Raw genomic sequence first — 22,702 nt, 5'->3', positions numbered from 1 at the left:
AGATCTAACATCTAAAATTATACTAAGAGACCAAAGTTTTAAATTCTAATTGAGATCAAGAGGCCAAGTCTTCCTGGCCTAGAGTTGATCATTTTGACAGTGGGTATAGAAAATGGTGTCTGGTCTGATTTTGTGAAATGCCTGCACAATGCAGTATTTTTCTTGAATATATGTTTTGGAATGCTTTTTATGATCTTATTCTTTGGAACTTTATGAAAGTATTGCCTTGCTTTTTTAAGTGTGCTCTAATTGTCTTATCTGCTTATCAGTGTGAAGAGAATGGTAGAAATCAACTTTCTTTGTGTCCACAAGAAACTGAGATCAAAACGGGTAGCCCCAGTGTTGATTCGAGAAATAACTAGAAGAGTGAACCTAGAAGGGATCTTCCAGGCTGTGTATACTGCCGGAGTGGTTCTTCCTAAGCCTGTGGCCACATGCAGGTAATAGCACCACACAAACATCACAAGTTTCCCTTTTGCCCAGAAGTGATGAGCTTACTACCATCTTGCTAGAAGAATTGTTCTCCTCTGATACAATCCACATGGATTGGGCTTGCTGAGGTTAGATGGAGGCAAAACTAGAACCACTGAGCCCAATATTCATTGTCCCATGTAGCCCTCTTGGGTATTAAAAGTAAAATTACCCACTAATGATGCTGGATTTACATATCTGTGTCTGCTCCATTTGATGTCTGTTCGTGGGGAAACCTATGGTGTTGCAGTCTTGAAATGCCCATCCACTATCACACAGTTTCCTTTCAGCATCTAAACTCAATTGTTCTCTGCTGCTTCACAGCACTGCTGAATGTAATGTGTCATATCAGTTTAGAAGTACAGGTGTTCTTGCTGGCTAAGAATGTCTACACTGTTTTCATGACTTCTTAACTAGCCAGGCTCTCAGAGGTTCCTCTAGAGGGAATGCAATCAGACTATTACTGGTTTAACCTGCTTTCAAGACATCAAAAAATAATCTCTCTCCACAATTTCTCTTGACTCAAGTAAGATGAAACTTGCAATGAATATAGTACAAAAATATAAAATTACTAATTAACTAATAAATTATTACATTAGTAAATAAAGAGAAAAGGGCATCACACATATATTTCAGTACAAATAATGTATTATGTACCAAAACTGAAATCCTATAAAATTCAAGAATTTTCTCAGAGTAGTTTTCTTTGATGGGTATCTATTATAACAGATACTGTTTATTTTGCAGGGATATTTTCATGAACTTAAACTTCTTGGTTTGGTTTGCCTCACATAAAAAGAGGCTCATTAAAAATTTACGTGCCTCTTTTATTAAATAAAATACAAAATATTAAAAATTTAATATTCTTGTTTAGGGGAAGAGATGAAAGTTCACAAACTCCAAAGGAACATAACTAGCAATGCAAGTCAATTTTATCAGTCAGTTTTTGTCTGTCTTTAAAGCTTCAAGTTAGTGCATAGGAAAGGGTCAGTGCCATCAGTGCGCCTGGGATAGCATAAGTGTTAAATACATGTTTCTGGAACATCTGCGACAGTGAAACCTCCATTGTTTTCCAGGTATTGGCACCGATCCCTAAACCCCAGGAAACTGGTCGAGGTGAAATTTTCTCATTTGAGTAGAAACATGACCTTACAGAGAACGATGAAGCTCTACAGACTTCCGGATGTAAGTAAGAGGCGCATGCAGCTTTCTTGAGTCTGTAGCCACTGAAGGAAGCTCTGAATGCAGAAGAGCTGTATTAACGTCAGACTGAAGCTGTACTTCATCTGGGAAAGGAGAATGCCCTAACAAGAATGGACGATGTGGGACTCCAGAGCTAGGAAAGTGGGGAGTTTACTCAGAAAAGCTTTGTTTTTCAGTCCTTTTTAAGTTCATGGGTTTATAGTTGTATGTGACTAAATACAAGCCAAGGGAGTTTGACGTTTTTTTGAGTGTTGTCCCTTAATGAGGGAGAAAAGTCCAAGCCGCCCCAACTTTTTCTTACTGTTCTTAGTGTTTTTGAGACAGGGTTTCTCTGTGTGACCCTGGCTGTCATGAACTGGCTCTATAGCGCAGGCTGGCCTCAAACCTGCCTCTGCCTCCCAAGGGCTGGGATTAAAGGCGTGCGCCACCATTGCCCCGCTTTGCCACATAGAATTCAGAGTTCAAGTTTAAAGAAAAGTTCTAGGAAATGAAAATAATGTATTCATTTACTTCTTTTTTCTGGTTTAGTAATTTTTTTTTAAACTCTTTTTAGACATTCTTCTGTATAGCTCAAAGTGACTTAACTGACTATGTAGCCTACGCTAGACTTAAAATCTAAAAATCTTACCTGCTTTAATGTCTCAGAGGCTGGGGTCACAGGCATATATGCACCATTCCTGGAAGTTAACTTGTTTTATTTTGTTTGGTGTATGTAGTGTGTGAATATGTTCATAATGTCTGTGGGTGCCCATGGGGTAAATATGCATGTGAAGTCAGGGACTGATACAATTGTTTTCCTCTGTCACCCCATTTTACTTATTTAGGTGATCTCTCACTGAACCCACATGTGGTTAGACTAGCTGGCAAGCTTACCCTAGAGGTTCCCTATCCTTGCATTTCTGAATGCTGGGTATTACAAGTGGGCCACCAACCTATATAGGGTGCTGAGGAACCAAACTCCATTTCTCAGATTTGTTCAGCAAGTGCTTTATGCTCTTCCCCTTCATCCTTTTAAGCTACTAGAGTCACAATATTAAAGATTGTCATAGTATAAAAAATTTAACTATAGTTAAATGGTATATTGTGTATCATTTTTGCTGATTGTCACAAACTGAGCAGCTTCAAATAGTATGGTTTTGTTTGTTTTTCAGAGACAGGGTTTCTCTGTGTAACAATCCTGGCTGTCCTGGAACTCACTCTGTAGATCAGTAGCCTCAACAGAACTCAACAGAGATCTGCCTGCCTCTGCCTCCTGGGATTAAAGGTGTGCGCCACCACTGCCTGGCTTTTTTTTTTTTTTTTTTTTTACAGTTAAGTTTAGGGACTGTAGAGATGGCTCAGTGGTTAAGAGCACTGGCTGCCCTTCCAGATGTCCTGAGTTCAATTCCCAGCAGCCATACAGTGGCTCACAATTATCCATAATGAGATCTGGTGCCCTCTTCTGGCCTGCAGGCATGCATGCAGGCAGAACACTATACATAATAAATAAATAAATTAATTTAAAAAGTTAAGTTTAAACCAGTCATAGTGACACATTCCTGTAACCCTAGCACTCAGAAGACTGAGGCAAGAAAATAAAAAGTTGAAGGCCAGATTGGGTTACATACAAACATCATGTTTTGGGACTGGAGAGATGGCTCAGTGGTTAAGAGCACTGGCCTCCACATAGTAGCTCATGGACATCTGTAACTTCTGTCTTCTGTAGCTGACATGTACACACAGTGTACACATGTACATCCAGGCAGAACCCTCATACATGCAAACAATTAGTTAAAAAGACATGTCCTGTCTAAGCAAAACAACATGCACATTTATTTTCATATGTGTTCTAAGGAGCAGGCATCATTAAGCTGAATCTTCTTCTAGCCATCTGGGTGTCAGTCAGTGAGGGCCAGAGTTTTATACACATTGGGAAAGATCCACTTCCCTCTCAGCTTATAGGATTGTTACAAGGATTGACTCAACCTTCTGGCTGGTGGGCTGAGAGCCATTTTTGCTTGTCAGATGCCACAGGCTGTTCTCAGTTCCTTGCCATGGGGTCTTCTCCATACTGCAACCCGTAGCCTGGCAGCTTATTTATCTCAAAGCCAGTAAGAGCAGATTAGAAAAGGTGGGGTGGGGCTGCCAATTAGATGAAAACCAGAACTCAGTGCAGTCAAGTCCTGAAAGAGACCTCCAGTCACTGCTATTGATTGGTTAGTAGCAAATCACAAGTCCCTCTATGCCCAGTAGGAACAGTTCACACCAGGCATGATCTCTAAAAGTGAACTGTCCAGACACTGTCAGCTGTGGATAAGATCTTTGATTTAATGTTTTTCTGTATGTGAATCGAAATTAAAACTGCAGCTATACCTGATATTTTTCACCAGGAAGGAATATTGTTCCTCAGTCTTCCAGGCCTCTGAATTAGGCACAAAGCAGTCTATCCTATGTGTAAGGAAAATAGTCACTTACATGGAGGCTGCCTAAAATGGAACAAAGGGAAAACAATTCTGTTAGCAATCCCAAGTTTTTTTGGGGGGGGGGCTAGTAAAAATATAAGGTGCTGAAAGTACTTTAGACTAACTTGGCCTTTAAATATTTTTGTACAAAAATTACACAGATAGCAAAGTTTGGTAAATAGATGCTGAATCACTAGTCAAGCTTTTGTTTTAAAAGTAGGCTTTGGCATGTTCTTTACAGCTGGCAGGGCTGTTTCTGAAGCAGCCATGTCTTCAAAGGGTTGGCCTTTTTGCCGAGTAAGCTTAGGTTTATAGTATGCTTTTACATACATAAATCAATGTATTCTTACAGCTTCAGAAGTTAGTATTTCTTATTCCTGTCATATACATGAAAAACTGAGGCTTAGGAAGGATGACATGTAGCACAGGCCATAAAACCAAAAAGGGTAAGACCGTCCTTGACTGCAAAGATTTCCGTTAGCCCCCTTTCCCTCATGCTGCTTGCTCACAGCCCTGTAGGTTGCTATGGCCCAGGCCCACAGGTGTCCTGCTGTGCAGTCAGTACTGTACACATGAGAACAGAAAAGAACAGTTCTCAAGGTCCAGGCAGATCTCTTTGACATACATGGTCTAAGCATCTTTCTTCTTTTTCAGGTATAGGAAAGAGGAATGAAGAGTAGTCTAGTTTCATTCTGTTGCTGAAAAAAAAAATTTACTAGAAAGAGCTTTGGAAGGAAAGGGCTTATTTGCTCAGACTTCAGGTCACAGCCCATCATTAAGGAAAGTCAGGGCAGGAACTTGAAGCAGGAATGTTGAAGCAAGACTCACAGAAGAATGTTGTTTACTGGCTCATTCTGTGCCTCATGTTCACTTAGCTTTCTCATCCAGCCCAGGCCACCCTCCCTGGGGATGGTGCTGCCCACAGTTGGTCCCTCCCACATCAGTCATCAATCAAAATAATCCCTCATTTACAGATACAAGCCAGCATGATCTGGGAAATTCCTTGATTGGGGTTCCCTCTTCCCAGGTAACTGTAGCTTGTGTCCAGTTGATCATATAAACTAATTAGCATAGTGGTTGGTAGAAAAAGAGGAAAGGGGGTTGGGGATTTAACTCAGTGGTAGAGCGCTTGCCTAGCAAGCACAAGGCCCAGGGTTTGATCCTCAGCTCCACAAGAAAAAAGAAAAAGAAAAGAAAAAGAGGGAAGAGAGCAAAAGAGATCAAAGTACAGATAATAGGAAATTGAAAGCTACCAACGGCAGTTACCTGGAACCTCTTGATTAAAGATAGATGGTACAGCTGCTAACAGTCATGCCACTTGTACTGCTCAGCATAAGGGTGCCTGCAGGAATAAACTGGGTCCATGGCTGTTTCATTTCTACCATTCCCACCCCCCACCCCCGAGTTTCTCTGTGTAGCTTTGCACCCATCCTGGAATTCACTCTGTAGCACAGGTTAGCCTCAAATTCGCCTGCCTCTGCCTCCCAAGTGCTAGAATTAAAGGCCACCACTGCCCCGCTCATTACCATTTTCTTACAGTTCTTGTTTCTGTGTTTTAGGCAGACTTCCTAACCTAGGTGCTGACGTTTATCAGGCCAACATTGTGCTAGAGAATGAACATTTATAATCTCATGCACTAGCCTGAGCAGTCACAGGATGGCAGGTTATTATCCCATCATAGAAGTTGACATGGAAATGCAAGATTGACATGTGGAGTCTGCTTTGTAGGAGCAGAGCCAGCCTGATAATACTCATTGTGGCTACTATTCCCCAAAGGCTAGGCTTACCCAAGAAATAGATCTTTCTATGTTTCCCTGCCCTTCAGTGTGATTGTTGATTTGAAATTGAATATTAACAAAGTTGGAGGGAGGGGGCTTAAAAAATAAAGGAATTGGAAGTAGATAAAAAGCAAGATTAATCAACCAGCATGTCTATGCTTTGTGCTATTAAAAGGGAGATGCTTGCTAGGTCACATTAAAGCATGTAGCATGTTCAGTGTTTAATAGCACCAGATGATCTTAGTACTTAGAAGCTCCCTTCTTAATCATATTAGTAACCATAACCATTGCTGCCACCTCTGCTCTAAATCAACATGGCATGTTTGACAGATAACACTTCTGTTTTTCAGTGGAGCTCTTGTGTTTTCCTTATACAATTATACAAGCTTCAGATTACATGGAGTTCAAAAAGTAATTGATACTAGTTGACGCTGAGAAAGTATCTGATTCAGACACAGAATTTGCTTAGAAAATGTAACATGGTCCCATTAACTAGGAAAATTGCTTTATATTGAACCCCCCCAAAATGAGTGTTTTATTCAGTTATACAAAAGCATCCTGTTTTTAACCTCAGTTTGGGTCTCCTCACTCATTCTTGAGGACATCTATAATTGTCTCATCTATGAAGCACTGTAGCTGAAAATACTTTCTTTTTCTGTGCCACTGAAGCAGGACCTTTTTTGTGCTGCTCAAGCCTTCTATACTGAGTGAATAACCTGGCCCGAGAGAAAGTAAATTTAAGTGACTTTGGTCTAAAGGCACAGTTTAGATGGTTTTGTTCTTTTAACTAGCATTCAGAAATGCATATTTATCTTACTTATTTCCAGGTGGGACTGGACGTTTCTTTTTGCAGCACTAGGATTTAATCCAGGGTCTTATATGCACACTAGGCAAGCACTTGACTGGACTGGATGTTTCTAATCATTTGAGAGTCACAAAAAGTTTCAGAAAAGTGTGAGCAGTTTATTCAGTATTGGAGATTTAGATATTAAATGGTGTTTTAGTTGAGGTTCTGTATGTTTATAAGCTGTGTACCCTACCCTTGAACAGTTTGTTGTAAATGCTCAGCTGAGAACCCTTGGGCCTATGAGTGTAAAGCATGCATTGCTGGCTTCTCTGCCTTTTCCCACTAACCAGTAATCAGTCAACACTGTTGGTCACAGAGCCTTAGAAACACTCCCTAAGCACACCCCACCACCCCACCACCCCACCCCCGTACTTGATTGTAGCTGGTTTTCCTTCTTGGACTTCTGCATGGGGTCCTTCAGAAATTATAATGATCTCATTCTAGGAGTTTTATTGTTTGGATTTTTTTTTTTTTAATTTACTCTGTGTGTGTGTGTGTGTGTGTGTGTGTGTGTGTGTGTGTGTGTGTGTATATGTATGTATGTATGTACACATGCATGCATGTAGAGGTAAGAGAGCAACTTTGTAGAGTTGTTTACAGATATATACCACTACATCTGACTTTTAGGAAAATGTGGGTTCTGGGGATCAAATCCAGGTTGGCAAACTTCTTTGGCAAGTGTTCTTATTGCTGAGTCTTCTCCCAGGCTCTAAGGATTTTTAGTTTAGAAATATTTACAAGTAATTGAGAGCAAAAAAGTATATTAGCAGTATTTATGCTGCTACTTAAAATTATCCAATATTTTTTGAAGGGGAAAAAGCATAAAGTTTGATGCTATTACTCATATCTGTTAAATTCTTGGTATAACAGCTTGTAATGTTCCATTTGGTTTGTTTGGATAAGATGATAGATCACAAGCTGGGCAGTAGTAGCACATGCTTTTAGACCTAGCACCTGGGAGGCAGGCAGATCTTTGAATTCCAGGCCAGCTTGTTCTACAGAGCAAGTTCCAGGACAGCCAGGATTACACAGAGAAACCATCTCAAAAAACCAAAAGGGTTGAGGATTTAGCTCAGTGGCCCGGGGGTTTGATCCTCAGCTCCAAAAAGAAAAAAACAAAAAAGAATAAACCAAAACAGCAGCAACTCCCCCCCCCCCCAAAAAAAAGAAGATAGGACACATTGCTTATCAACTTTATCTTTGTGGGAGTGCAGGCTACCATACATTTGCCAGGTACATGGGGTGGAATTCAGAGGATAATTTGTGAGAGTCACTTCTCTCTTTCCACCATGTGGGTCCTGGGGGTTGAACTCAGGTGCTCAGAGTTGGCAGTGGCTTCTTTGCCCCCTTGAACCATCTCACCAGCCCTCATCATCTTACTTTTTATTTTGACAGCCAGACTCAATAAATTGCCTAGACTGGCTTTGAACTCACTGTATATCCCATTCAGGCCTTGAACTTGCAATTAATTCCTATGCCTCATCCTCTCAAGTAGCTGGGATTCTGTAGGCCCAGCCTTTAGACCAGCTTCGGGTTTTAATGGAGTCCTGGTATACTTCAGGTTCTGATTCACTAAAGCAGGTCTGGAGCCTCCAGTTTTAAAAAGTTCCCAAAGGTGCTGCAGGCCTGTGGGCCACACTTTGAGCACAAAGTAACTTCATTTTACTGCTCTTTTAACAAGGTTACAAAGACTTCGGGTTTGAGACCAATGGAACCGAAAGACATCACAGCAGTCCGAGAACTAATCAACAGCTACTTAAAGCAGTTTCATCTAGCTCCAGTGATGGATGAAGAGGAAGTGGCCCACTGGTTCCTCCCCAGGGAGCACATCATTGACACATTTGTGGTGGAGGTAAAGATGAGCTGATAAAAAGTCCTGAGAACAGGTTAAAGCTTTGAGGAGGCTCTCAGTGTGCTGGTGGCTTTCCTCCATGACTCACTGCCTCTGCTGGCCATGCACAGCTGCTTATAGTCCTGGATTGGAGCATTTTCACAGTTGCTACCAGAAGTTAGGGTGCTTTTCTTTGTCTGCTGTGCATTTGCTCTCCTCATTTTAAAAGCTAGTAATTAGTCTGCCTGCTCCTAGATAGCTATGTTCCAGAGTTGAATATTATTGGGGCTTTTGTAGAGCTGGCTGGATCTGAACTGCCATGAGTTGACTCAGCCCCTTAACTTTTGGTGAAGGGAGGGAAGGAAAAGGAGCCATCTAAATACTCTTGACGGATGCTTAGATGGACGTAACATGCTTTTCAACCTTTTTTACAAAACTTGGACTTGGTTGTTCAGACGACGCCTCACTTGGAAGCGTGGTGGGTTGAAGTGGGGTTGAACTGAGAAGATGGAATTCAATTTGGCAAGCAATTTGAAGACAGTGGAGAAGGCCAGTTAGAAGTGACTGTAGGGGTTTGTTTACAGTTCTTGTAAACGGAACTGTTGCTTAGCACTGTCAAGCAGTGTCAGAACTTAGGATCACAGGCCCAGTTAGGGCAGTTTCGGAGAGACTGATACATGGTAAGGATGATCTACAGATGTTTCTGATGAACCAAATGAGCAGCAGACAGTTTCAAAAGTTATATTTCTAAAAACTCTTTGTACACAAATCTTTTTGTATCTGTGTGTCTCCAGAGCCTCATGAACTGTCCAATCTCAGAACTTACTGTCTAAAGAATTACTCAGAACTCCAAAGAGCTTCTACTCGGATGGATTACATCAGTAACTATTTACCATACTCAGTAATACAACAATAGTAAATCTGTTGGATGTTACCTAAAGAACATCCATATATGAAAACTATTTTTCCTCAAATCACAAAAATTAGTGAAAGAATAATTTCACATTAAAAAATAGTGTACCCTTTCCTTGGTTTTGCTTTCAATTCTTTGTGACGTACTGCCTTGATTGAATTACTTAAAATCCCATGAAATATTGAAGATTTGAAAATCAGTGAGTAATTTAACTCTTCGGATAATTGTTTTTTTCCCTTGTTAGATGGGGTCTTAGTATGTAGCTAACTGGGGCCTGCTGTGTAGCTCAGGCTGACTTTTAGATTCTTCTTATCTTATGTGTGTGAGTGTTTTGCCTTTATGTATGTCTGTGCCTTTGAAAGCCAGAGGAGGGCATTGTGTCCCCTGGAACTGGAGTTACAGAGGGTTGTAGCTTCCATATGGATGCTGAGACGAGAACTTGGGCCTCTGGATGGAAGAGCAGCCAGTCCTCTTAGGCACTGAGCTCTCTCTCCAGCCTCTGGCTTTAGATATTTGATCTCCTGCCTGAGCTTCCTGGTTGATGGGATTAATGATGTGCACTATCACACACAACTCTTTTCAGATAATTATAAATACTGTTAATTATCAGTGAACTTTCTGTTCTCTTGATCCAAAACTCATTGGTATGTCATTCCCCATCTTTGTCCTCTTCTTCCTCTCTCTGTGTGCCCCTTCTCGCCAGCACAGTTTTTGTACACTCTAAGCAGATTCCCTGCCACTAACTTACATCTGGTTCTTTGAATGGATTTTATTTACATACAAGTTTACAACATCATGCATTGGCCACTTGGGAAATACTAACTTACTGGGTTACACAGAACTTTCAAATATTGACATTTCATTAGATACTATTTTAAAAATTACATTCATGGATAAGACCTTTGTCATCAGAAAGATTATAAGGTACCATATGGTAGAGGATATGATGGATTTTTTTCCTTTTCTAAAACTTCAACGTAGATCCTGAAAGCTCAAGCAAATGTTATTAACAAACAAGTCTTGTCAGTTTTTTCCTAAAGTAACCAGCTCTCATTCTTCGCTTTTAAGAAAAGGTGCCAGATACCAAGGCTGAGTGACCACGTGCTTTGAAATGGTGTTCTATTCACCACTGGGTAGTTAGCTCAGCATACAGCTCTGTTTCTTCCTATTAGCAACCCATATATGCTTCAGTGTGAGTGGGGAAGGCAGCCTCTGGTCCGCAGCTTAGAGGCTGCAAATTTGTTTCTGTCACTGTCCTGTTAGCATGGGCATTGACTCATCAGTTGGCCTGCAGAAACTTCATTAGGACCTGCTTTGGAAGAGCTTGCACATCTCCCACTAGCACTTTGCGTAAACTTCTGTCCACTTGTTGGTCTTTCCCCAGCATAAAGGGCTCAAACTGGGTTATAGAGAGGAAAATCTCAGTTGTTGCTCCTTATTTGGACAGAAAGTTGGATGTAAGTCATAAGTTAGCATCAGTTAGCCAAAGAATGCTTGTTCAAGGAAACACTCACTTGCTGTTGCTTACCTCTCTGTCCCTCAGAGCCCCAGTGGGAAGCTGACTGATTTCCTGAGCTTCTACACACTCCCCTCCACGGTTATGCACCACCCAGCTCACAAGAGCCTCAAGGCTGCCTATTCCTTCTACAACATTCACACAGAGACACCTCTGCTGGACCTAATGAATGATGCGCTCATTATAGCCAAGTTGGTGAGTGTCGTTACTTTCTGTCTGCTTGGTTCTCCCTAAGCAAGTTAACTTACAGAAAGGTCCCCTGCAAGAGCAGTGTGTCTCTTTAACCATGGAGCCACCTCTCTAGCCCCCCTTCCCCAGATGTTTTCATAATAGTCTTCTAAGATGGTTCTTAGTCTGCAGATTTGTATATTTAAGTTACTGTAGAGGAATTGAATGTTATATAGGAATATATACACAATACATTTAGCCCTTGGTATTTTAAACTTTTTATATTGGCAGAAAGGGTTTGATGTATTCAATGCACTAGACTTGATGGAAAATAAGACCTTCTTGGAAAAACTCAAGTTTGGTGTAGGAGACGGCAACTTACAGTATTATTTGTACAACTGGAGGTGTCCAGGGACAGACTCGGAAAAAGTGAGTAAGCTTATTTTGATAGCCCCATACCAGCTTCCTTCAAGATAAAGGGGCTTTTATCTATTTCTAGTGGGGTTTGTTTGTTTGTTTGTTTTTTGGAGCTGAGGATTGAACCCAGGGCCTTGTGCTTGTTGCTAGGCAAGTGCTTTACCACTGAGCTAAATCCCCAACCCCTATTTCTAGTGTTTTTAATCTCTCTCTCTCTCTCAGGGTGTGTGTTGGGGGTGTGTGTGGGTGTAAGAGAGAGACAGATTATAAATGGAATCTGTTTACTCAACTCAGACGATCCCTACTACTATAGAATAAAGGGGACTTTGTGTTTTTTGTTGTCATTATTTTGTTGGTGGTGGCTTTTTGTTTTTTCTCTGTGTGTAGTATATATAATGTGTGGGCACATAAGTACTACAGCATATATGGAGATCAGCAGACAGCTTTGCGGAGTCAGTCAGTAATCTCCTTCTACCAGGGCTCCAGGGACTGATCTAAGGTCAAGGCTTGTGTGGCAAGTGCCTTTACCCTCATAACCAGCATCGCAGCCAAGGGGACTTTTAAAAACACAGATACAGTATTATAACTCAATTTCTTCTTCCATTTGGTCTGATCCCATTTTTTCCTTTCTTTAGGTTGGACTTGTTCTACAGTAGATGGATATGTTACTTCTAGAAGGCTGACATTCTTATTTGTTAATATTCTATTTAGTGAGTCCTGGAACTGCCATTCCAAAGAAGAATAAAAGCACAAGTTGAGTGAAATTGAAGTAGTTGCTAACAATCAGAACAGATGGCCAATAGTACACATTTCTAGTTAGGATGTTGAGAGCCAAACTCTGCTGTTGATTGATGTGTGGGAGGGATGAAGGTGTCCACAGAGCTCTTGTGGTAAAGAGAGGATGTTGTCCTTCCACTCTAGAAGTGGGACTGCTTCTCTATGAACCAAACAGAAGTGGTGGCATCATGTTAAGAAAACCTTTGCTGTTAGGAGAGTCACTGCTGCTTTTCTGTTTGTTAAGTGGTGATATACTTGTATAACAGAACAAGGATCCATATGTGTATCACCTTACATGATGCTACTGGGAATGTTTATAGAATTGACATGTGGTAGACAATTACGTATGGAGCAATATGAAAATGTACCAGTGACTTAGCACATTTATTATTCCATAAGCATAGTAGCCAAATCAGCATCATGGAGGTCTATCCCATAAGCATAGTAGCCAAATCAGTAAATATGCAGGTTTGTCCTTTGCTCTTCAGCAGGTTAGTGGATTGTTTCAAAAGCAAAGTTTGGGGCAAATGTTCAGCATGCTCACTAAAGAGTACACACCTGACTGACCAGACCTTGTGGCTGCTTGCAGTCTCGTTTCTCAGCACTGACAAGGATGTGTGAGGGAAGTAAAAGCTCTAAGGTCAGATTTAATGCCCAGAGGAGTATAGTAGTGCTGTCAGACACAGATGGTCTGAATGTTTTTATTATGCAAAATTGCACATGTTCCTTTATGCTGACTTTAATTTATCATGAAAATTGTCATGCTAATGGAAAATGTCTTACTTGTAAATACGTATTCATAATTTTGTTACTGATGTTGTTTTTACCTAGAATTTGAAAAACAAGTTTCACAGTGTACATATATGTATATGCTGCCACTATCCAAGGGAAAAATAAAATACTAAACAAGGCCATTGTACAGACTGGCCTTTGAGTCAGATGCCACTAAGTAGATACTTCTTCCTGCCTTTACTCCAGTGCCTCTGCTCCGGTCCAGAACGCTACTTTAGATAACATGGCATTTCCTTCCCGGCTAGAAAGGACTCACCAAACGTTACTTTTAGGTCGAGTCTCATCTGTTGGCTGTTCTGTACAGCTCACAAGCTGACAGTGGTCATTAATGTTTGGAATGGTTGGGGGAAATGGCCCAAAGAATGACATTTGTAGCATGCAAATCTTATGAAGTTCAAGTTTTATCAGAATACAGCCACATCTTCATTTATGATCTACCTGTGGCTGTCTCATGCTATGAAAGGAAATCAAGTAGTTGTGACAGACTGGAATGTATTGCCTGCAAAGTTAAAATATTTGCTGTCTGGCCTCTTAACCATGTTTGTGGACTAAGGTCCAAAGAAGTAGGCCACAAATTTGTGCCATCCCTGATAGCACCACTAAATGGGGCAACTGGGCCTCACAAGTGGTGCAGAAGTGGGACCAGTACTGTTCCTAAAGACACATGGCAGATTTCTCATTTCATATGGTCCATGCCCAACTATGTGACATTTTTAACAGAATACCTTCAGGAAATAAAACTACCTATTCATTGGAACACTGTTTAGAAAGACAGCATTAGGTAAGCAAGTTTAGTGAATCTGGATTTACAGCTCTTTGGAATTGTCTCACTCATTTTTTATGTCTTATACAAATTGAGTTTTCAGGTTAAGAATTGCCTGTCAGGATATTTTTTCATGGGCTTATTTACCTCATGAGGAAGAATTTAAACCATCCCTTTAGAGATTTGTTTACTGCACATTGCAGTTGTTACAGAACTCATCACTTTAAATACACTAATAGTTAACATTGATGTATTCATAATTTAAGCACATGACCAATTGATATTTTAGAAAGTCAGTAACCAGTGCAACTGCTCGGATATAAAGTAGCTGTTAAAACCAAATATAAATGCAACAGTCTCCAGAGTTGTTTTTAAGTTATACTGCCCTGTCTTTATATCCAAAATGTGTGCTATAAGGGTTTCTTTTCTTCAAAAAATGGAAATTTGTCAGTAAATGGAACAAAGGTGGCACAGCCCATGAGTTCAACCAGAACTTGGGGTGAAAAACGTTGTCATATCCTAATTACTTGCTCCTAAATTACAAAATGACTTTCCAGACACATGGTAGATTTCACATCCAAGCACTGACAGCTCCATTTCCTAGCCTGAAAGACCCATTGAATCTCTTGCTACATTTCACCTAAGTTACTACTGTAATTTCTGCTGTTAGTTTTGGAAGTCTTTTGTGTGTTTGTGTGTGTGTTTTGTTTTGGTGCTGGGGATCAAGCCAGGGATTGTGTGCTAATAAGTACATGTTCTACCACAGAGCTGTACCCCTATTGTACTTCTGATAGATGTTCAGTATTGCAAGGAACTTAATGATGTGCAGGGAGGGAATTCTTTTGAAATAACATATCAGGTTTTTTTTTTTTTTTTTTTTCTGTATCAGTCAAGCCTTTCTCCAAGCCTGTGTCAAGCTTACCTACAAAGAAAGCCAAATTAACTACAAAAAATGGTATGCTGCTTTTGAAGACAGTGTGCTGCTTAGCATTTAGTGTCTCCCTTAACAACTAGGACCAGTTGTTTCATCCACCTTATTAGACCATGTCTGTGGCCCATTTTCCAAGTTTGGTAGAGAAATGTTAAGTGCTGTAGGAAACTGATGTTCTTGCAAGCAAACATTGTACCAGCCTTGAAAGCAGTGAATTTATACACGCATGGACATTAGTCTCAATAAACTTCGGTTTTGTTAATCATTGTTTTTGAGTGTTTTCCGTACTTCATGGTTTTAAGTTTCAGCATATCTGTCCCACCCAGTTAGAAAGACTTGCCATTCTGAAAGAAGACCATGCAGGATTTAAGAATGTACGTAAATATACTCTACTTTATTTGTTTTAAATCTTATTTAGATCATATCCTTTCATGAAATGACAAGTTCATTCATATAAACTACTTTGAAATGGATTTTTTGCTTTTGGGTGGTTTCCTTATCTTATTAGGGTTGGGAATGAGTTTCTTTATTTTAAGGGGTTGTAGTGTTACAGGAGAAGCCTGCCCACCTTCAGCAAGCTTTCTCTTACTAAGTTTTGTGAGGTCATCAAATGAAGTGTCCAAAATTTCTTTGTCCTGGCTTTCCAAAGATTCAATCTCTAAATTGTCTTTGGGATCTTGGGTTCTGTCCTGAAGCCATGGCACATGTAAGCTGGGTACCCTGGGAATGATGGCTCTTACTTCCTCAGCAAAGTCCATGGTATTCTTTCTGAAGCCCAAGGCTAGCACACATTTCAAGCCAATGGCAGGAGCAATTCTCTGGCTGAGCTGAGGAACCTGACAAGCAGGAACAGTTCTGCTTATACTCAGCTGAATCAAGTGTGAGGTAATGACGGCAGGCTTGACAGACTTGCACACTAGAACCAGGAGCAGTTCATTCCTCTCCAGGGCTCTAGTGACTTCATTAACACCAATGACCAGCTGTTTTCTGACATGTACCGGTGTCCACCCCGACACCTGCAGGTCACCGTTGTGCTCCTTCTCTTTCAGATCCTCACTAATCTCAACATCTGGGCTGCATCTTTGCTTTTTTACAAAAGGTGTTTTTTTCTTTTTCTTATCTTCAATTTTCTGAAGGCCAATCAATTTAAACTTGTCTTCGAGTGTCTGTAATATAAAATGTATGTCCTCTCTCTCCAAGGTGCTCCAGGAAATGACATACGGGTTGTTCAGTGATGTCTTTACAACCAGAGGTCTAGTTTTCCGGATAGATCCCCTCTTTGGTGCTTGAGGGGCTGCGGCCATCTTGAAAAACCCTTCAGAAAGAAACAAGATGAAAAAAATTCTCATGTTAGTTAGCAATGCATGTTCTGAGAATATTCTCTAGTTTTGTTTTTTACTCCTAATTGATGTGCTACAGCAGGTCTAATTATATATGCCCAACAAGGTAACTATTCACATAACTTTGGTAAAACGAACTGATTTTTAATTTTCCCTATTTTTCAATGATACACAGGCAATGTGAGAATGACTGGTGTTAATCTTAAGAGATTTGTTAGCACCTTCTAAACTCTATATTTCTCATTTTTTAAAAATTAGTAACACAAGGTTTGGGGATCATATCATATAGAGCACATGTGGAGGTCAGAGTAGGTCTATCAAACTAGGTTCTCTCCTTCCACCATTGGAATCATGGGGTAGAACTCATGTCACAGGCCTGGTGATAACTGCCTTTACCCCCTGAACCATCTCAAGGGCCCCTCATTCATTCGTTAACAGCACATAATCACTGAGCTCCTCCATTGAGAAGATGGTGTTCTAGGCACAGCTGCTGGTAGGCAACAAGACCCTGTGTCCACCCACAGAGCTTACCTGTAGTCTTTGAGATTCAAAATTAACCAGATCAGATTTTCAGAACCAAAATAATAATCTATGTCCATGGCTAAAACTTCTATTTTGTAACACACACACACACCCTTTTCTTTGGTTTTTCAAGACAGGGTTTCTCTGTGTAGCTTTGCGCCTTTCCTGGATCTCACTCTGTAGACCAGGCTGGCCTCGAACTGACAGAGATCCGCCTGCCTCTGCCTCTGCCTCTGCCTCCCGAGTACTGGGATTAAAGGTGTGTGCCACCACCACCCTGCTTGTACCCCTTTGTAAGTCTCCTTCCTCTCATGATCCCCAAGTTCTTCCTAAAACATTTTAAACATACAGGCACACTTTCCCTTCACATGATTACAAGAATGACTGCTTTGGCGGGCAATTTCATGAAAACCAAGAAAATTTTGTGATGAAATTGAGAGATTAATCCATTAGGGAGAAATAAAAGGATTGGGCTCCTCCTAAAAGCATATTAGAACCAGTGGCCTATTCCTAATCTTCCTAGAGACTATGGTATTAATCTTAGACTTACTAGGATGCTCTGATTGCTCTCTGGTTGGGCATTCTTTCACTTAGATCCAGTTTGTCCTAACCAGAGGCAACTACGTACTTCCTTCTCTCGGTTTTCTCCTTGCTAGAGTTCAACTATAAAGACCCAGTTGACAAAATTTAAGCAAGTTCCCTCTGATTAAGGTTCCTCTAATTCAGGGCATTTTGTCCATATACCCAGTTCCCTAACATGCCAGGAAACAGACTCACATTAAATTCAGACTTAGTTTTTCTGAAGACTTCTTTTAATCATGGCTCCACCTTAGAAATAATCTGGTAAAAAGATGCCTAGGTGAACTGGGAAAAGAACCAACATTTGGAAATGTTGGTGTGGAACAGGTCACCTTTCCAAACTGGACAGCCCTAAGAAATGCTGTTGCAACTCACTTCTGGATCCTAATCTTTCTAGTCACTTTCCATATAAAGCCAGAATTCCAGTGAGAGCTGCAACCTTGGTCCCATCAGTGCTGCCCACTGCTACAGACACTGTCTATGAATACTTACTTCCCCACACTGCACTGCACTCTTCCAATCCATCCCTTATTACCTCTATGCTCCCCACAAGCTCAGAGACTGAAGAACAGAAGGCCACCAAAATCTAGTGAGGTGACTGCCAGAAACTGGTATCTGGCTGTAGGTGGCCCAGTCGAAATAATCAGGAAGCAAGGCAATGGCATGGTCTCACCACTGTTCTTACTAAATTGCAAATCAGTTTTTTATCTGCCTAGCCCATTGGTGTAAGAGGGACATTTCACACTTGGATGCTCTGCAACCAAGGGGCAGCAAGATTGGGATCACTTCTCTGATGCAGAATCTGGAGGATACGAAAAAAGCCAAGTCTGCATAAGGTGGCCACCATGCAATATGAGTTTTTGTTTTGTTTCTCAAACCAGGTTTCTTTGTGTAGTTTTGGTGCCTGTCCTGGATTTCGATCTGTAGACCAGGCTGGCCTTGAACTCAGATCTGCCTGGCTCTGCCTCCCGAGTGCTGGGATTGAAGGCATGCCACGCCACCGTTGCCGAGCTGCAGTATGAATTTTTTAAAATGCTGATTAGTAAGAACAGCTTCACAGACAGACAAACAGGGTGGACTTGCCAAGTGCCTTGCCATCTATGTCTGCAAGCTGCTACTGCCTACAGGATCAACTGCAAACTCAAAAGGTTTACCTTTTACCCTCCCATTTCTCACCCATCACGCATATTACAGACGCGGCTATTTAATGAAGCCTCTGGTTTCTCATGTCCTTATTCACCGTATACTCTGCCTAGAATATTACTCACATACCACATCGTTTCTTCAGCAAATTATTACGGATTATCCTTGATGCCCCGGGCCATTAGGCGTTGTGCAAAGCCAAAGCCTCTGCAGGTAATAAAAACAGCTCACTTTACAGGTAGTGAGGAACCTTAGGGAGCAGAGAGGCGCGGCCTTAGTTGAGAGGATCAGGAAAAGAAGGCTCTCTGGAGGAAACGAGCGCTATCGAAAGAATTCCTTCCAAACGAAGGAGGAAGCGGACAGCGGGGTATCTCAGAAGAGTATTAAAGCAAAGTCAGTGTCGCTGGGAGAGACGCTAGGGTTGGAGTTACCGGGTAAGGACAGGATGGTGGAGTACTGCGATTAGAAAGGCATCCCAGAAAGAGCTGGATTCTGGGAAGGGCCTCTGGAAAGGCTGTCGGGAGACGAGGGTGCCCACGTTACCCTACACGAGGGAAACCCCCGGAAGTAGACCGAGAAGAGCCGGGGAGGGCCTCAGGGGGACCTGGCACTGGGTGGCCGCAGCTGTCCGCGGGCCCCTCCCCACCTGACACCCCGCCCCGCGGTGACCCGGGTGCCCACGGGCTGGGACTCGGACCACAGGCGCGCGCCCACCTTTGCAGAAGCGCCCTGCAGGGAGCACGTGACGTACCGATTAGTACAGCGACTCCGCCAGCACCGAGGGTCCGAACGCAGGCTCGACGTGCGCTTGCGCCGCGCCTGCGCAGAAGGCTAGCCCTGCCCCCTGCATGACGTCACGCCCAGTAAGGGACTTCAGCGGAAGCTTGGTGACTTCGGGAGGTCCCTCCGCAGAATCCCTAAGCGCGGGACAAAGCTCTGGGGCTGCACTGCGCAGGCGTATGATCTGTCTCGCGAGAGTCTGTGGTTGCCGTAGTAACCAGCCGCCCTCGGTCGGGACTAGTCTGAAGATGATGTCCTAACCAGTGGTTGGGTTCTGGCTCTTTCTGGCTTTAGCCCAGTTTAGCCCAGTTGCTTCTGGCATGGAACTCTGGGCCGTTCTCTCTTTTCGTTCTCGGATCGCAAAGCTCCAGCCTTTATAGCTATCCATTCTCTGCACCTGTCGCCACGCCATGAAAATCAAATAAATAGGGGTTGGAGGATTGGATGTCATTACAATTTATGTGGAGAATTTTGAGCCAACTCAAAGGGAAATTAAGGGCTGCTTTCAATTCCACAGCAGTACTCCGGATTATTCCAGCGGTATCTGATGGGCCTGCTGCACCAGTGTTTATGAAGCCCGGCGGTGGTGCACGCCTTTAATCCCAGCACTTGGGAGGCAGAGGCAAGCAGATCTCTGAGTGCGAAGCCAGTCTGGGCTACAAAAGTGAGTTCCAGGGCAGCTAGGGCTACACAAAGAAACCCTCTCTCGAAAAACCAAAAGGAAAAAAAAAAATGAACAGGATCAACTGGCTAAACAGTGGAATAACGTACTGAAGATTAAAACCTAAATCTGTTGGCTGCATTTGACCAAATGTCTTTATCCTTTCTGTCCTTTTCTAATGGGTTTGGGAGTACTCAAGTCCTTCTATCTTCCTCCTTTTCTTGGTGTCCTCATTGATCATTTCAGACTAACATTTATTGTCCAGCGTTTTCGTTATTCACCACCTATTGGACATAAATTAACACAAAAGGGATTGCTTTTGGTCCAAGATTGTTGCAGTGTTTACAGGGCAAGCGCGCTGTGGATTTTTATCACAAGTAGATGAACAAAAGAATGAAGCCAGGAGGAGTTTAAAGTGCACCAACAGGCTTTTTTTGTTTCATAAAATGTTCTTTGCGATAACTTGGAGTCATGTAGCGCTGAAGACAAATGGAAATAGTCAAATTGAAATACTAAAGATTCACATAAAATTATGGCACTTGAGAGACTGAGTCGGGAGGATCTAGAATTTAAGGTCTGCCTGAACTGCTTCCTTCTGGCCACCAAGCTCAGCTACAGCCCCACCCCCACCCCCCACCCCCCCACACACAAAGATATACATACACACAAACACATACACACACATACGCACATACTCAGGAAAGAAAGAAGGGAGGGAGGGAGGAAAGAAAGGAAGGAAGGAAGAGAGGGAGGGAGGGAGGGAGGGAGGGAGGGAGGGAAGGAAGGAAGGAAGGAAGGAAGGAAGGAAGGAAGGAAGGAAGGAAGGAAGGAAGGAAGGAAGGAAACTAAGAAAAATGAGAGGCAAGAGGAGAGAAAAAGAAGTAAGAAGGTAGGGGAGAGAAGGAAGTGCCTATGTGTGTTGTCTCACTTAAGTTCCAGACTCAAAGTTTACCCATGACAGGACCTTTCTTCTCCTACATTACAAGGCTTTGGGGCCAGGTTGCTAAGTTAGAACTGTAACCTTCCCACTGACTAGTGTACAAGTTATGGAGTGATAAAAATAGCGTCTATCCTGAGGATTAGAAGAGAGTTCTGTATAAGATGCTTACCACAGTGCCTGCCACATAGTAAGTGCCAGACAAACTGAACCGTAATGGCCCAGTGACATCTGTGGCAGAATTAAGTTAATAAAAATTAAATATATCCTCTACTGTTTTAGTCCTTGTTTTCTGCATGAGAGTTGGCAACATTTTCACAAGAATTTTACCAAAAAGAACATTCTATATCTCAAAGGTAATTTCTTCCATTTGTGTGACACAAACTTTACAACAAAAAAAGCTATTTTAAAGGTTTTTTTAAAATCCTTTGTGATGATGCAGTCACCCCACACATTTTTGTTCAGTTATCTACTAACATTTCATATAGATGTGTGCTGAAAAGCCAGTAATATCAATTCAGTTTATGTTCAGAATTTTTTCTACAAAACATTTTCCAGTATGGCTCAAAATATGCTTCCTGTAGTTTCCTTAATTACTACATATTTGGTATCCTATACTGAATGGTTAATTTTACTTTTCACTAACTGCTGTTATTTTAAAATAAGTTAAATTTATGAACATCTCTTAGAAGCATTTAGTAACTTAGAAGTTTTATAGAAGCTTGCTTTTTGTATTAATTCTTGAACTCTTAGATTAAAAGATTACAACAATGTAACATTAATTTAAGATTCTGGGCAAGAAATTGTAGCAATAGAGCTGATAAAAGCCTTATCAATAAAAAATAAATGTGCAACAACGGAACACCAGATTCTTCTTTTCTTCCATGGAATTCTGACCTTTGTTCTGTATTTGTGTGCTATTGTGGTTTTGTGGTTTCTGCAAAGATAACTGTTGATAACAATGATTTTATTTTTAGTTTCTTATTAGTGGGTAGTAGTTGTCTAAAATACTGGTTTCGTTATGACTTTCCCTGCACGTCAGCAATTAGTCCAACATTTAAAATTTCATTAACTGAGAATGGACTTTAATGATGAGCTGCCAAATCAAAGAACAGACTTCAAGTCTATGCTGTTGGAAAGTCCACTGGACACCCCAAGGAACATTTGTGTCTGTGGCAGCCATGTGAATGGAAGGTGTCACATGCGGGCGATTCCCAGGCAACAGTATGGTAGCGGTACCACCCTGCCATAGATCAGGCCAGAAAGGAGAAAAAGCATCTGATTAGACTATCTGTTAACTCGTGCAAGCACAAAACAACATGATGCCAGTTCCCTCAAATTCCCTGGGACAATATCCTTAATCCCTGAGGCCAGACAGCAGGTGTTTAAGAAGAACCAACTTTGAACTTTTGCATACAGTGCTTTAGTCCGAACACAGGAACCCACTATGCCCAAAGGTGGAACAGAGGCAGGGGAAGGGAAGGGAACAGCCAGAGGCCTGACTGAAATTAGAGAAATGGACGAACGGCAGCCTCAGAGAGTCTTTCAGGGCTCTGGCATCTGAATGGGAGGACAACAGCTAAGAAAGGAGATCTTGAAATTCTGTGGATGCCTATCATCCCAGCACTGAGGCAGGAGGATCACAAGGTGGAGGCCAACCTGAGACGGAATTCAAGGGCAACTTGGGATACATGAGACTCTATCTTAAAAACAGTAAACATTCCAGCATAAAAGAGCAGTGTGGCACCCCTTTACTAATTTCTTATAACGACTATAGTGTCAAGAGGTCTCAGCTGAGGATGCAGATGGACACTGTGAGCAGCCACTACTAGATTAACAGAACATGCTCACTGTTCTGAAGCTAACCTTTGCTCTTGGATCCCACCATGCAC

At 41.8% G+C, this 22,702-nt stretch overlaps 2 protein-coding genes across 6 annotated transcripts in view; one reads left to right on the top strand and one right to left on the bottom strand.

Annotated features, from left to right (window-relative positions):
* Window positions 1–15,115, top strand: part of Nmt2 (N-myristoyltransferase 2) — a 48,672-nt gene extending 33,557 nt beyond the window's left edge. For all 3 annotated transcript variants that reach the window (XM_036187131.1, XM_036187130.1, XM_036187132.1), the window contains 6 exons: window positions 270–440; window positions 1,548–1,656; window positions 8,422–8,592; window positions 11,028–11,195; window positions 11,460–11,597; window positions 12,221–15,115. In XM_036187131.1, coding sequence (XP_036043024.1) covers window positions 270–440; window positions 1,548–1,656; window positions 8,422–8,592; window positions 11,028–11,195; window positions 11,460–11,597; window positions 12,221–12,241 — 778 coding nt within the window. In that variant the 3' untranslated portion in view covers window positions 12,242–15,115. The remainder of the gene's footprint in view (window positions 1–269; window positions 441–1,547; window positions 1,657–8,421; window positions 8,593–11,027; window positions 11,196–11,459; window positions 11,598–12,220) is intronic.
* Window positions 15,116–15,213: 98 nt separating this feature from the next.
* On the bottom strand, window positions 15,214–19,290 carry Rpp38 (ribonuclease P/MRP subunit p38). Of its 3 annotated transcripts, none has more exons than XM_036187134.1 (2): window positions 19,147–19,290; window positions 15,214–16,163 (listed from the first exon to the last, which is right to left on the bottom strand). In XM_036187134.1, exon 2 carries the CDS (start codon window positions 16,150–16,152, stop codon window positions 15,307–15,309), a length of 846 nt encoding a protein of 281 aa, XP_036043027.1. In that variant the 5' UTR covers window positions 16,153–16,163; window positions 19,147–19,290; the 3' UTR covers window positions 15,214–15,306. The 3 variants fall into 3 exon arrangements, with proteins under 3 accessions (XP_036043027.1, XP_036043026.1, XP_036043028.1); XM_036187133.1 differs by having other exon boundaries at window positions 19,184–19,290; XM_036187135.1 differs by lacking the exon at window positions 19,147–19,290 and adding an exon at window positions 18,562–19,119.
* Window positions 19,291–22,702: the final 3,412 nt, after the last annotated feature.

The sequence above is a fragment of the Onychomys torridus genome, chromosome 5 (genome assembly GCF_903995425.1).
Source record: "Onychomys torridus chromosome 5, mOncTor1.1, whole genome shotgun sequence".
NCBI classification, from domain to species: domain Eukaryota; kingdom Metazoa; phylum Chordata; class Mammalia; order Rodentia; family Cricetidae; genus Onychomys; species Onychomys torridus.
This window is presented reverse-complemented; position numbering and strand designations above follow the sequence as displayed.

Excerpts from the sequence above, each read along its gene's own strand:
- Rpp38 (XM_036187134.1), bottom strand. The coding sequence starts at position 16,152 with ATGGCCGCAGCCCCTCAAGCACCAAAGAGGGGATCTATCCGGAAAACT.